The 12,744-nt window shown below is 44.3% G+C and overlaps 2 protein-coding genes across 5 annotated transcripts in view; both read right to left on the reverse strand.

Annotated features, from left to right (window-relative positions):
• Positions 1-367: 367 nt before the first annotated feature.
• LOC149972173 (uncharacterized) lies at positions 368-10,402 on the reverse strand. Its single transcript, XM_090219341.1, has 3 exons — positions 10,369-10,402; positions 6,827-9,732; positions 368-6,747 (listed from the first exon to the last, which is right to left on the reverse strand). Exons 1-3 carry the CDS (start codon positions 10,400-10,402, stop codon positions 6,451-6,453), a joined length of 3,237 nt encoding a protein of 1,078 aa, XP_090075467.1. The 3' UTR covers positions 368-6,450.
• A 243-nt stretch (positions 10,403-10,645) lies between these two features.
• Positions 10,646-12,744, reverse strand: part of letm1 (leucine zipper-EF-hand containing transmembrane protein 1) — a 39,233-nt gene continuing 37,134 nt past the window's right edge. For 2 of the 4 annotated variants that reach the window (XM_090221492.1, XM_036962611.2), the window contains exons 12-13: positions 11,151-11,289; positions 10,646-11,031 (exon numbers count right to left, since the gene is read on the reverse strand). In XM_090221492.1, coding sequence (XP_090077618.1) covers positions 10,891-11,031; positions 11,151-11,289 — 280 coding nt within the window. In that variant the 3' untranslated portion in view covers positions 10,646-10,890. Of the gene's footprint in view, positions 11,032-11,150; positions 11,308-12,744 lie in introns of all 4 variants that reach the window. The other 2 variants (XM_036962610.2, XM_036962609.2) reach the window with 1 other exon arrangement.

The raw sequence follows: 12,744 nt of genomic DNA on the forward strand, positions 1-12,744 counted from the left end.
CTTTTCTATTAAGGGACAGTGTCTATGTCTACTGGAGACCTTTTCTATTAAGGGACAGTGTCTTTATGTCTACTGGAGACCTTTTATATTAAGGGACAGTGTCTATGTCTACTGGAGACCTTTTCTATTAAGGGACAGTATCTCTACTTTCCTCAAGTAAGACAATTGAGTTATTTTTCCACAACTGCTGGTAAGGCAGGAGGGATAGGGGTTAGGGGTTAAGGTTGGGGTGGTTAAGGTTATGGTTGGCGTTGGGGGTTAAGGTTATGGTTGGGGGTAGGGGTGGTTAGGGTTATTGTATAAGCATTGTGAAGGATCATTCCATGACGCTTGCATGAGAAATAAAAAATAAACAAAAAATGAACACAATCATTCAGGATCAACCAAAGTTTATTCAAACACTTGTGCCATTTTATGTAAAAGTTAATTATTTACATAAAGATTTGATTTATGACATAAAAGCTCTGATTTGGACTAATGTTGAAGTAAACTATCGCTACCAAGTCATCTGAATCATGTTCAAAATGTTATTCAACTTTTCAGTTTGATTAAATAAACATTAAATAAACAGAATTATACAATATCTTCAATATAAGCACAGGTTATTACGAACATTGGATTCATTTTCATTAACATTTTAAGTAGTGAATGTCATTATACTGCAACGTCTTGCCTCTCAAACCTAATTTAATCCTCTAACCAGAGTTTGGTGCGATGGTCATTAAAAACATAAAACAATAGCAGTGCATAATATCATATATGATACGAACCGAGCTCTAGTAACTAGCCTTCTACAGTATAGAAAGAAGTGTAGAACAGACTTCAAAAGAACTACTGCAGAATTCTCTTCTAGAACTTAGATTGGAGTCAGTTCTGTCTGTTGTCCCGGTCCTCCTGAATCATACTGCCAATCTGATGCTATACAACTTATAGGTTACTATAGGTTACTGCTAGCCTGCTGCAAGTCAGGATGGGATAGTTACTCACCCTAACATGCTGCCAGTCAGGAGGGATAGTTACTCACCCTAACATGCTGCCAGTCAGGAGGGATAGTTACTCACCCTAACATGCTGCCAGTCAGGAGGGATAGTTACTCACCCTAACATGCTGCCAGTCAGGAGGGATAGTTACTCACCCTAACATGCTGCCAGATAGTTACTCACCCTAACATGCTGCCAGTCAGGATGGATAGTTACTCACCCTAACATGCTGCCAGTCAGGAGGGATAGTTACTCACCCTAACATGCTGCCAGATAGTTACTCACCCTAACATGCTGCAAGTCAGGATGGGATAGTTACTCACCCTAACATGCTGCCAGTCAGGAGGGATAGTTACTCACCCTAACATGCTGCCAGTCAGGAGGGATAGTTACTCACCCTAACATGCTGCCAGTCAGGAGGGATAGTTACTCACCCTAACATGCTGCCAGATAGTTACTCACCCTAACATGCTGCCAGTCAGGAGGGATAGTTACTCACCCTAACATGATGCCAGTCAGGAGGGATAGTTACTCACCCTAACATGCTGCCAGTCAGGAGGGATAGTTACTCACCCTAACATGCTGCCAGATAGTTACTCACCCTAACATGCTGCCAGTCAGGATGGATAGTTACTCACCCTAACATGCTGCCAGTCAGGAGGGATAGTTACTCACCCTAACATGCTGCCAGTCAGGAGGGATAGTTACTCACCCTAACATGCTGCCAGACAGGATGGATAGTTACTCACCCTAACATGCTGCCAGTCAGGAGGGATAGTTACTCACCCTAACATGCTGCCAGTCAGGAGGGAAAGTTACTCACCCTAACATGATGCCCACCAGCCTCTAGATGTGCAGATGACTTCAACTTTAAAAACAATCCCAATCTGAAACACTATCCACTAAAATAGCATTTCATCAGATGATAAATTAGCTATTACAATGTACGCTCTCTCTCTCAAAAAAAAGCATATCGTACACTTAATTTTTCTCCAATAAAAACTATGAATTACTTATTGCTTCAAATATTGTCTTCTCTAGTATCGCAGAACCAGGGTACACAGTCAGATACGCCCTGAGTCCACATGGACAACAAACATGGATTTGATTATTGGACTAATAGACTATAGTGCAATTACAAACTCCATGAAATAATTTCCCCCTTGTGGTTAGAGGCCAGCCAGCAGCCGGAGGGTTGCCAGTTTCAATCCCGGACCGACCAGAAGAATCTGTCGGGAAGTCAGCTGGAAGGTTGCTGGTATCAAATCCTAGATGCCACTACCTGCCATTGTGCCCTTGAGCAAGGCACTTAACCCCCCACAACAGCAGCTCCCTGGACGCACAGTGTAGCCCCAGCACCTCTCCAATACCTGTATATAGAATGTGTCTCTTCCAGGAGTTGGGTTAAAAGCACAAGTCAAATTTTGGTTGGACCTTGTGTGCAATTGACTCCTCCTCTACACCTTCCTCTTCACTAGTGGTTGAAGACTCCTCCTGAACTAGGCTTTGGCGGTATACCGTGTATATACAGTGCCTTGCAGAAGTATTCGGCCCCCTTGAACTTTGCGACCTTTTGCCACATTTCAGGCTTCAAACATAAAGATATAAAACTGTATTTTTTTTGTGAAGAATCAAAAACTGAAAAATTGGGCGTGCAAAATTATTCAGCCCCTTTATTTTCAACTCTCTCCAGAAGTTCAGTGAGGATCTCTGAATGATCCAATGTTGACCTAAATGACTAATGATGATAAATACAATCCACCTGTGTGTAATCAAGTCTCCGTATAAATGCACCTGCACTGTGATAGTCTCAGAGGTCCGTTAAAAGCGCAGAGAGCATCATGAAGGACAAGGAACACACCAGGCAGGTCCGAGATACTGTTGTGAAGAAGTTTAAAGCCGGATTTGGATACAAAACAATTTCCCAAGCTTTAAACATCCCAAGGAGCACTGTGCAAGCGATAATATTGAAATGGAAGGAGTATCAGACCACTGCAAATCTACCAAGACCTGGCCGTCCCTCTAAACTTTCAGCTCATACAAGGAGAAGACTGATCAGAGATGCAGCCAAGAGGCCCATGATCACTCTGGATGAACTGCAGAGATCTACAGCTGAGGTGGGAGACTCTGTCCATAGGACAACAATCAGTCGTATATTGCACAAATCTGGCCTTTATGGAAGAGTGGTAAGAAGAAAGCCATTTCTTAAAGATATCCATAAAAAGTGTTGTTTAAAGTTTGCCACAAGCCACCTGGGAGACACACCAAACATGTGGAAGAAGGTGCTCTGGTCAGATGAAACCAAAATTGAACTTTTTGGCAACAATGCAAAACGTTATGTTTGGCGTAAAAGCAACACAGCTGAACACACCATCCCCACTGTCAAACATGGTGGTGGCAGCATCATGGTTTGGGCCTGCTTTTCTTCAGCAGGGACAGGGAAGATGGTTAAAATTGATGGGAAGATGGATGGAGCCAAATACAGGACCATTCTGGAAGAAAACCTGATGGGGTCTGCAAAAGACCTGAGACTGGGACGGAGATTTGTCTTCCAACAAGACAATGATCCAAAACATAAAGCAAAATCTACAATGGAATGGTTCAAAAATAAACATATCCAGGTGTTAGAATGGCCAAGTCAAAGCCCAGACCTGAATCCAATCGAGAATCTGTGGAAAGAACTGAAAATTGCTGTTCACAAATGCTCTCCATCCAACCTCAATGAGCTCGAGCTGTTTTGCAAGGAGGAATGGGAAAAAATTTCAGTCTCTCGATGTGCAAAACTGATAGAGACATACCCCAAGCGACTTACAGCTGTAATCGCAGCAAAAGGTGGCGCTACAAAGTATTAACTTAAGGGGGCTGAATAATTTTGCACGCCCAATTTTTCAGTATTTGATTTGTTAAAAAAGTTTGAAATATCCAATAAATGTCGTTCCACTTCATGATTGTGTCCCACTTGTTGATTCTTCACAAAAAAATACAGTTTTATATCTTTATGTTTGAAGCCTGAAATGTGGCAAAAGGTCGCAAAGTTCAAGGGGGCCGAATACTTTCGCAAGGCACTGTACATATCTGAAACTATTTCTTTGAAGTTTTTCCAATACATTTTAATATTTGTAGATTGTTTTAAAGTAAATAACTGTAGCCAACTTGTGCAATACATTAAGAGATAAAGCAGATCGCATTCTTCATTTCATCTCACACATTTTACATTATGAAGTTACCATAGTCCCCCAGAACAGCTGACCCAGTCACATTATTTTACATTATGAAGCTACCATAGTCCCCCAGAACAGCTGACCCAGAGCGCTGCCTGCTGATAGAAGGTATCAGTCAGAGCGCTCACTGCTGATAGAAGGTATCAGTCAGAGCGCTGCCTGCTGATAGAAGGTATCAGTCAGAGCGCTGCCTGCTGATAGACGGTATCAGTCAGAGCGCTGCCTGCTGATAGAAGGTATCAGTCAGAGCGCTGCCTGCTGATAGAAGGTATCAGTCAGAGCGCTGCCTGCTGATAGATGGTATCAGCCAGAGCGCTGCCTGCTGATAGAAGGTATCAGTCAGAGCGCAGACTGTGGATAGAAGGTATCAGTCAGAGCGTTGCCTGCTGATAGAAGGCCTGGTCCTGAATTATGAGTTTAGAAGTGCAACTGAAGCACAAAATTAGTCTGATGCCGAGCAGAAATGACAATAAGAAGCATTTTAGGAATGTGTTTACAAAACTCAGAAAGATATTTCTAATGCATTTTCTATTTTTCCTGATTGAAAAATGCTGAATTAACTTGCTAGCTATCTAAGTGGCTAAATTAATAAGGTAAGGGGGGCATCCTATTGTGTTCGCTTTCTGCCATGATTAAGTCGTCAAAGCCCTTTGGATCAGTTCTGTACAGCTGCCCTCTCTTGATTTCCTTTCATTTTTTCTCCTCTCGTCTGCTCCACCCCCACCTTCTAAGCAGAGCAGGCAGGCCCGTTGCCCCAAGGACTCCAGACTCCACACAGACACAGCATGTAGACATGGTGCTCCAGAGTCAGTACTGTTCATTTGCACAATGTCTCTCGTTCACATGCACTTGTAAATGTACAAACTCACCAAAAATTACATTCAGTAGTGCCTACCTATATACGTAGAATTATATGCGCTGGACTGCCTGTCTTTGCAATTAACTTATTTTTATCTGCGCTCGTTAGCATATTTAGGTAGCAGCCTCCATGCCATTACTTGTGCTAATTTTGTTAGCATTCTACTAATAAGACGCCCAATGGGATTTTTTTGGTGCCCACTTGTGTACTAAACCGGTAATACTGTAAATCCCGGGATAAGAGGACGGTCTGATATGAAAATATGGATACCGCCCATTCCTAGTGTGAGCTGATCATATATCAGACGACAGCCAACCCTCCAGCGTCACAGCAAACCCCAATGTATTCAAGGAATGGATTAAAGGTAACATCTCAATATCCTTCTCACCCTAGCCCTCCGAACCAGCAACAGGCTCGTACACTTCTCTGCCTAGAGCTCAGAAATAAGGAAGGTTCTGAAATCAGACAGATGTATCAGACAGACATACCTTCTGATGTCCAATACAACTCAACCAAAGTAACTCTCTACACACCTCCGTGGATTTAGTAACAGACAAAGTCAAGTACTCAAGTCAAAGTGGACAGAACATCATATATTCATCAAAAACAACAATACATCTTTGACAGTATCCGTAATGTCTGGTTCTATTCAAGGCCAAGATGCTGATTGGTCAGACTCACCCTGTGCTCCATGCAGCTCAACACAACCGATTATTGATTTCATTACATTTGATTGCTTCTTTAGTCAGTTAGAATGGGTTTGAAAATGATAAGGTTCTGGTCAAAGAGAGAGACCGGGCAGATCTGTCTCTCCTAACATCAGCTATAGTCTACAGTAGAACTTTGACAGGTCATAAACTCCTATGGATCCTATAAGTAATGGGGTCCCTTTGGTGACGAACCCTAAAGCCTCTAGAATGCATTACCTACATCTTTATGTTACATTCAACACAATAAATAGCAACAACTCAGTTTACACGTATTAACATCAGGAGCTAAAAAATAAAAACGAAATAAAGATAAATCAAAAGCAAATTGGGCCGAGTGGAATAAATGAATGAGATTTAGTGTGCAAAGTCGAGGAGTGATCTTGTAGAACGAATCATTCCTTTGATGGTTGAATGAATAGAAGGCAAGCTGGTTCATCTCAAACCAGAGCCATTATACAGGTTGTAAAGTATGGCTATATACACTGAATGTACAAAACATTAGGAACACCTGCTCTTTCCATGACAGACTGACCAGGTAAAAGCTATGATCCCTTATTGATGTCACTTGTTAAATCCACTTCAATCAGTGTAGATGAAGGGGAGGAGACGGGTTTAAGAAGGACTTTTAAGCCTTGTGTATGTGTGTGCCATTCAGAGGGTGAATGGGCAAGACAAAATCTTTAAGTGTCTTTGAACGGGGTATGGTAGTAGGTGTCTGAACGGGGTATGGTAGTAGGTGTCTGAACGGGGTATGGTAGTAGGTACCTTTGAACAGGGTATGGTAGTAGGTGCCTTTGAACGGGGTATGGTAGTAGGTACCTTTGAACAGGGTATGGTAGTAGGTGTCTGAACGGGGTATGGTAGTAGGTGTCTTTGAACGGGGTATGGTAGTAGGTGTCTTTGAACGGGGTATGGTAGTAGGTGTCTTTGAACGGGGTATGGTAGTAGGTGTCTGAACGGGGTATGGTAGTAGGTGTCTGAACGGGGTATGGTAGTAGGTACCTTTGAACAGGGTATGGTAGTAGGTGCCTTTGAACGGGGTATGGTAGTAGGTACCTTTGAACAGGGTATGGTAGTAGGTGTCTGAACGGGGTATGGTAGTAGGTGTCTTTGAACGGGGTATGGTAGTAGGTGTCTTTGAACGGGGTATGGTAGTAGGTGTCTTTGAACGGGGTATGGTAGTAGGTGCCTTTGTACGGGGTATGGTAGTAGGTGTCTTTGAACGGGGTATGGTAGTAGGTGTCTTTGAACGGGGTACGGTAGTAGGTGTCTTTGAACGGGGTACGGTAGTAGGTGTCTTTGAACGGGGTATGGTAGTAGGTACCTTTGAACAGGGGTATGGTAGTAGGTGTCTGAACGGGGTACGGTAGTAGGTGTCTGAACAGGGTATGATAGTAGGTGCCTTTGAACAGGGGTATGGTAGTAGGTACCTTTGAACAGGGTATGGTAGTAGGTGTCTGAACGGGGTATGGTAGTAGGTGTCTTTGAACGGGGTATGGTAGTAGGTGTCTTTGAACGGGGTATGGTAGTAGGTGTCTTTGAACGGGGTATGGTAGTAGGTGCCTTTGTACGGGGTATGGTAGTAGGTGTCTTTGAACGGGGTATGGTAGTAGGTGTCTTTGAACGGGGTACGGTAGTAGGTGTCTTTGAACGGGGTACGGTAGTAGGTGTCTTTGAACGGGGTATGGTAGTAGGTACCTTTGAACAGGGGTATGGTAGTAGGTGTCTGAACGGGGTACGGTAGTAGGTGTCTGAACAGGGTATGATAGTAGGTGCCTTTGAACAGGGGTATGGTAGTAGGGGTCTTTGAACGGGGTATGGTAGTAGGTCTCTGAACGGGGTATGGTAGTAGGTGTCTTTGAACGGGGTATGGTAGTAGGTGTCTTTGAACGGGGTATGGTAGTAGGTCTCTGAACGGGGTATGGTAGTAGGTGTCTTTGAACGGGGTATGGTAGTAGGTGTCTGAACGGGGTACGGTAGTAGGTGTCTGAACGGGGTATGGTAGTAGGTGTCTGAACGGGGTATGGTAGTAGGTGCCTTTGAACGGGGTATGGTAGTAGGTGTCTTTGAACGGGGTATGGTAGTAGGTGTCTGAACGGGGTATGGTAGTAGGTGTCTGAAAGGGGTATGGTAGTAGGTGTCTTTGAACGGGGTATGGTAGTAGGTGTCTTTGAACAGGGTATGGTAGTAGGTGTCTTTGAACAGGGGTATGGTAGTAGGTACCTTTGAACAGGGGTATGGTAGTAGGTGTCTGAACGGGGTACGGTAGTAGGTGTCTGAACGGGGTACGGTAGTAGGTGCCTTTGAACAGGGGTATGGTAGTAGGTGTCTTTGAACGGGGTATGGTAGTAGGTCTCTGAACGGGGTATGGTAGTAGGTGTCTTTGAACGGGGTATGGTAGTAGGTGTCTGAACGGGGTACGGTAGTAGGTGTCTGAACGGGGTATGGTAGTAGGTGTCTTTGAACAGGGGTATGGTAGTAGGTACCTTTGAACAGGGGTATGGTAGTAGGTGTCTGAACGGGGTACGGTAGTAGGTGTCTGAACAGGGTATGATAGTAGGTGCCTTTGAACAGGGGTATGGTAGTAGGGGTCTTTGAACGGGGTATGGTAGTAGGTCTCTGAACGGGGTATGGTAGTAGGTGTCTTTGAACGGGGTATGGTAGTAGGTGTCTGAACGGGGTACGGTAGTAGGTGTCTGAACGGGGTATGGTAGTAGGTGTCTGAACGGGGTATGGTAGTAGGTGTCTGAACGGGGTATGGTAGTAGGTGTCTGAACGGGGTATGGTAGTAGGTGTCTGAACGGGGTATGGTAGTAGGTGTTTTTGAACGGGGTATGGTAGTAGGTGTCTGAACGGGGTATGGTAGTAGGTGTCTTTGAACGGGGTATGGTAGTAGGTGTCTTTGAACAGGGTATGGTAGTAGGTGTCTGAACGGGGTATGGTAGTAGGTGTCTTTGAACGGGGTATGGTAGTAGGTGTCTGAACGGGGTATGGTAGTAGGTGTCTGAACGGGGTATGGTAGTAGGTGCCTTTGAACGGGGTATGGTAGTAGGTGTCTGAACGGGGTATGGTAGTAGGTGTCTGAACGGGGTATGGTAGTAGGTGTCTGAACGGGGTATGGTAGTAGGTGCCTTTGAACGGGGTATGGTAGTAGGTACCTTTGAACAGGGGTATGGTAGCAGGTGTCTGAAAGGGGTATGGTAGCAGGTGTCTGAAAGGGGTATGGTAGTAGGTGTCTTTGAACGGGGTATGGTAGTAGGTACCTTTGAACAGGGGTATGGTAGCAGGTGTCTGAAAGGGGTATGGTAGCAGGTGTCTGAAAGGGGTATGGTAGTAGGTGTCTTTGAACGGGGTATGGTAGTAGGTGTCTGAACGGGGTATGGTAGTAGGTGTCTTTGAACGGGGTATGGTAGTAGGTACCTTTGAACAGGGGTATGGTAGCAGGTGTCTGAAAGGGGTATGGTAGCAGGTGTCTGAAAGGGGTATGGTAGTAGGTGTCTTTGAACGGGGTATGGTAGTAGGTGTCTTTGAACGGGGTATGGTAGTAGGTGTCTTTGAACGGGGTATGGTAGTAGGTGTCTTTGAACAGGGGTATGGTAGTAGGTACCTTTGAACAGGGGTATGGTAGTAGGTACCTTTGAACGGGGTATGGTAGTAGGTACCTTTGAACGGGGTATGGTAGTAGGTGTCTTTGAACGGGGTATGGTAGTAGGTGTCTTTGAACGGGGTATGGTAGTAGGTGTCTTTGAACGGGGTATGGTAGTAGGTGTCTGAACGGGGTATGGTAGTAGGTGCCTTTGAACGGGGTATGGTAGTAGGTGTCTGAACGGGGTATGGTAGTAGGTGTCTTTGAACGGGGTATGGTAGTAGGTGCCTTTGAACAGGGGTATGGTAGTAGGTGTCTTTGAACGGGGTACGGCAGTAGGTGCCAGACGCACCGGTTTGTGTCAAGAACCGCAACGCTGCTGAGTTTCACGCGTGTATCAAGATTGGTCCACCACCCAAAGGACATGCAGACGAATTGACACAATTGTGGGAAGCCTTGGAGTCAACAACGGCCAGCATCCCTGTGGAACGCTTTCGACACCTTGTAGAGTCCATGCCGTGCCAAATTGAGGCTGTTCTGAGAGCTAAAGGGGGTGGAACGCCATATCAGGATGGTGTCCTTAATGTTTTGTAAACTGTAGCTGTGAGATATGATATAACAGGGTCTCCTATCAGTGTTGCCTCGGCCTTATTACGTACCTGTTGAAGGCCTAGATCAGGGGTGTCAAACTCATTCCACGTAAGGTCGAGTGTCTGCAGGTTTTTGTTTTTTCCTTTCAATTAAGACCTAGACACCCAGGTGAGGTGAGTTCCTTATTAAATAGTACAAGTGTGGAGCGGAAACCCAGACACTCGCCCCTCCCTGGAATGAGTTTCACACATGGCTGAGATAAAGCATATCTAACCAAGTACTACCATGAGATAGCTTGGGTCCCAGTACTAGCACTAGATAGCTTGGGTCCCAGTACTAGCACTAGATAGCTTGGGTCCCAGTACTAGCACTAGATAGCTTGGGTCCCAGTACTAGCATTAGATAGCTTGGGTCCCAGTACTAGCATTAGATAGCTTGGGTCCCAGTGCTACCATTAGATAGCTTGGGTCCCAGTGCTACCATTAGATAGATAGCTTGGGTCCCAGTACTACCATTAGATAGATAGCTTGGGTCCCAGTACTACCATTAGATAGATAGCTTGGGTCCCAGTACTACCATTAGATAGCTTGGGTCCCAGTACTACCATTAGATAGATAGCTTGGGTCCCAGTACTACCATTAGATAGCTTGGGTCCCAGAAACATCATTTGTTTCTAAGACTATGTTGTTTGAGTATAATTTTTGGGTACTTTGGGATAGGTTGAAATAATGTTCATAAGGGCACAAAAGCCTTTCTGAAACAAATTTCTGAACAAAAAGTAAGCCTCTAATTCTATTGGAAGAAACTGTTTAGAGTGGGTGGGTGGTAGCTCATGGTGCCGGTCGACTGGTCAGGGTATACGGAGGTCTGGGGTCCAGAGATGAGCTCCAGTTACGTCATCTCGGAGGCGGTTTCCTCCCCCAAGCAGAGCCTCTTCTGTGGGCTAGTTATTTAACTTAGCAGCCTGCTCCTTCTGGGCCTTCTCCTTCTCTTGCAGCTTCTCCTCCTTCTGCAGCATCACCATGATTTCTGCTACCTGGCTGGTGTTGATGTCAATGTCCTCCTTGTCAATCAACTCCACCAACTAGAATAACACACACAACGAGACACACATTGGGTTAGCGTTCATTTGTTGTCACCGCCTGTCTGTCTTTCATTCAGCTGATTGGCTGAGAAGACACAGCCAGAGGTCCCAACACATACCTTGATGACATCATCAATGTCGATCTTCCCGTCCTTGTTGTCATCGAGAGCGTCAGCGATGCTCTGCAGCTTGTGCTCTGGAATGTTCTGGATCTGCCTCATGACAGTGATGAGCTCGTTGATACTGATCAGGTTCTCCCTAAAGGTAAACAGAAGGCTACATACAGGAGGCATGTTACTGGCTCACACAGGTCACATGGTGGGGGAGGAGGAGCCAACGCTGTTGCCATGCAGGATCAAAAGTCCCAGATCAGAGCACACCAATCAGATCAAACCAAATTACATTTTAGGGAATATTTTATCAGTGAAGTGCAATGAAGAACAAGCTAAAATTTAAAAATATTAAAAAGCCTTTCCTAGGAATTGCATCTTTTACGAAAAATCATATCTAGAAAATGATTGTGATCTTTAATTTAGCAAATGAGAGTTATCATTATTGTGAATAAAAAAAGCAGTACCCTTAAATAATGTTGAGGTGTTTATGCAATAGTCACTATATAGCAACAGTTTAAATGACATATGGACTATACTAGTGGTTCTCAACCGGTGCAGCACACATTCCATTCATTTAGATTGGTGTCTATTGTTGTGAAATTGTTAGATTTTTCTGCAATGTTGGAGCTAGGAACACAAGCATTTCACTACACCCACAATAACATCTGCTAAACGTGTGTATGTGACCAGTAAAATTTATCTTGAGGTGTGCTGCTTGAGGAACTCTCAGGTGTGCTGCTTGAGGAACTCTCAGGTGTGCTGCTTGAGGAACTCTCAGGTGTGCTGCAAAACTTTTCCTAATCTTGACTAATTTTTTGAACCCTCACTTATAAACATGTGAAGTTGACTTGGGAGCACTAGAGTTGGTCAGATAACACATTCAATGGTTACACATGGTTCCATCTGTATAGTTGGTTCCAGTCCAGTGTGCTCAGGCTGTTGTCATCACCTGAGGGGTGCGCATCACCAGCAAAGTCATTTGTATCATTTTACTTTTGTCTATAAAAACAGTTATCACAACTAAGTCTGATAGGGTTTAGTCATTTATTTCTTAATATATGGCTCTGGGCTTAGCTATACCACAGCCTCTGCTCTAGAAACAAACAGAGTGGCTTCGTGTCCATGGTTGCACCTTTACAATAGAGAAAACCACTCCTCTGTAGCCCAAACTGTTCAAAACTAAAACATTTTACCAGAGCTAAAAAAAGATCCATATTATTTGGGGAGCAGATTTGCGGGTCGCTCTTAAAGAGGCGGGTGTCATTGCAAATGAAGCCTTTCCAGTGTAGTTTGATGGACTAAATGGTTGAAACTCCAACACATTGTTAACGTCTGACAAGCCGTAGATAAATGTGGTCGCAGCTTTTACCAACATTTAGCTTAACTTTTAGCAACTCCATATTTCTCAATAATCGGAATAGTAAGAACAATTTAAATGTGTTAGCATCTGATCCTAGAAAATTATCAAGATTTCTTGTTTTGGGAAGGCCTCAGTGTCAGAATGGTAAAACTATTTTAGTCTGTCTGCTTGAATAAGGGTTAGGGTACTGATGAATAAGGGTTAGGGTTAACTCTAACCCAGACTGGCTTCTCAGGAAGT

The sequence above is a fragment of the Oncorhynchus mykiss genome, chromosome 25 (genome assembly GCF_057628025.1).
Source record: "Oncorhynchus mykiss isolate SJ-2025 chromosome 25, ASM5762802v1, whole genome shotgun sequence".
NCBI classification, from domain to species: Eukaryota; Metazoa; Chordata; class Actinopteri; order Salmoniformes; family Salmonidae; genus Oncorhynchus; species Oncorhynchus mykiss.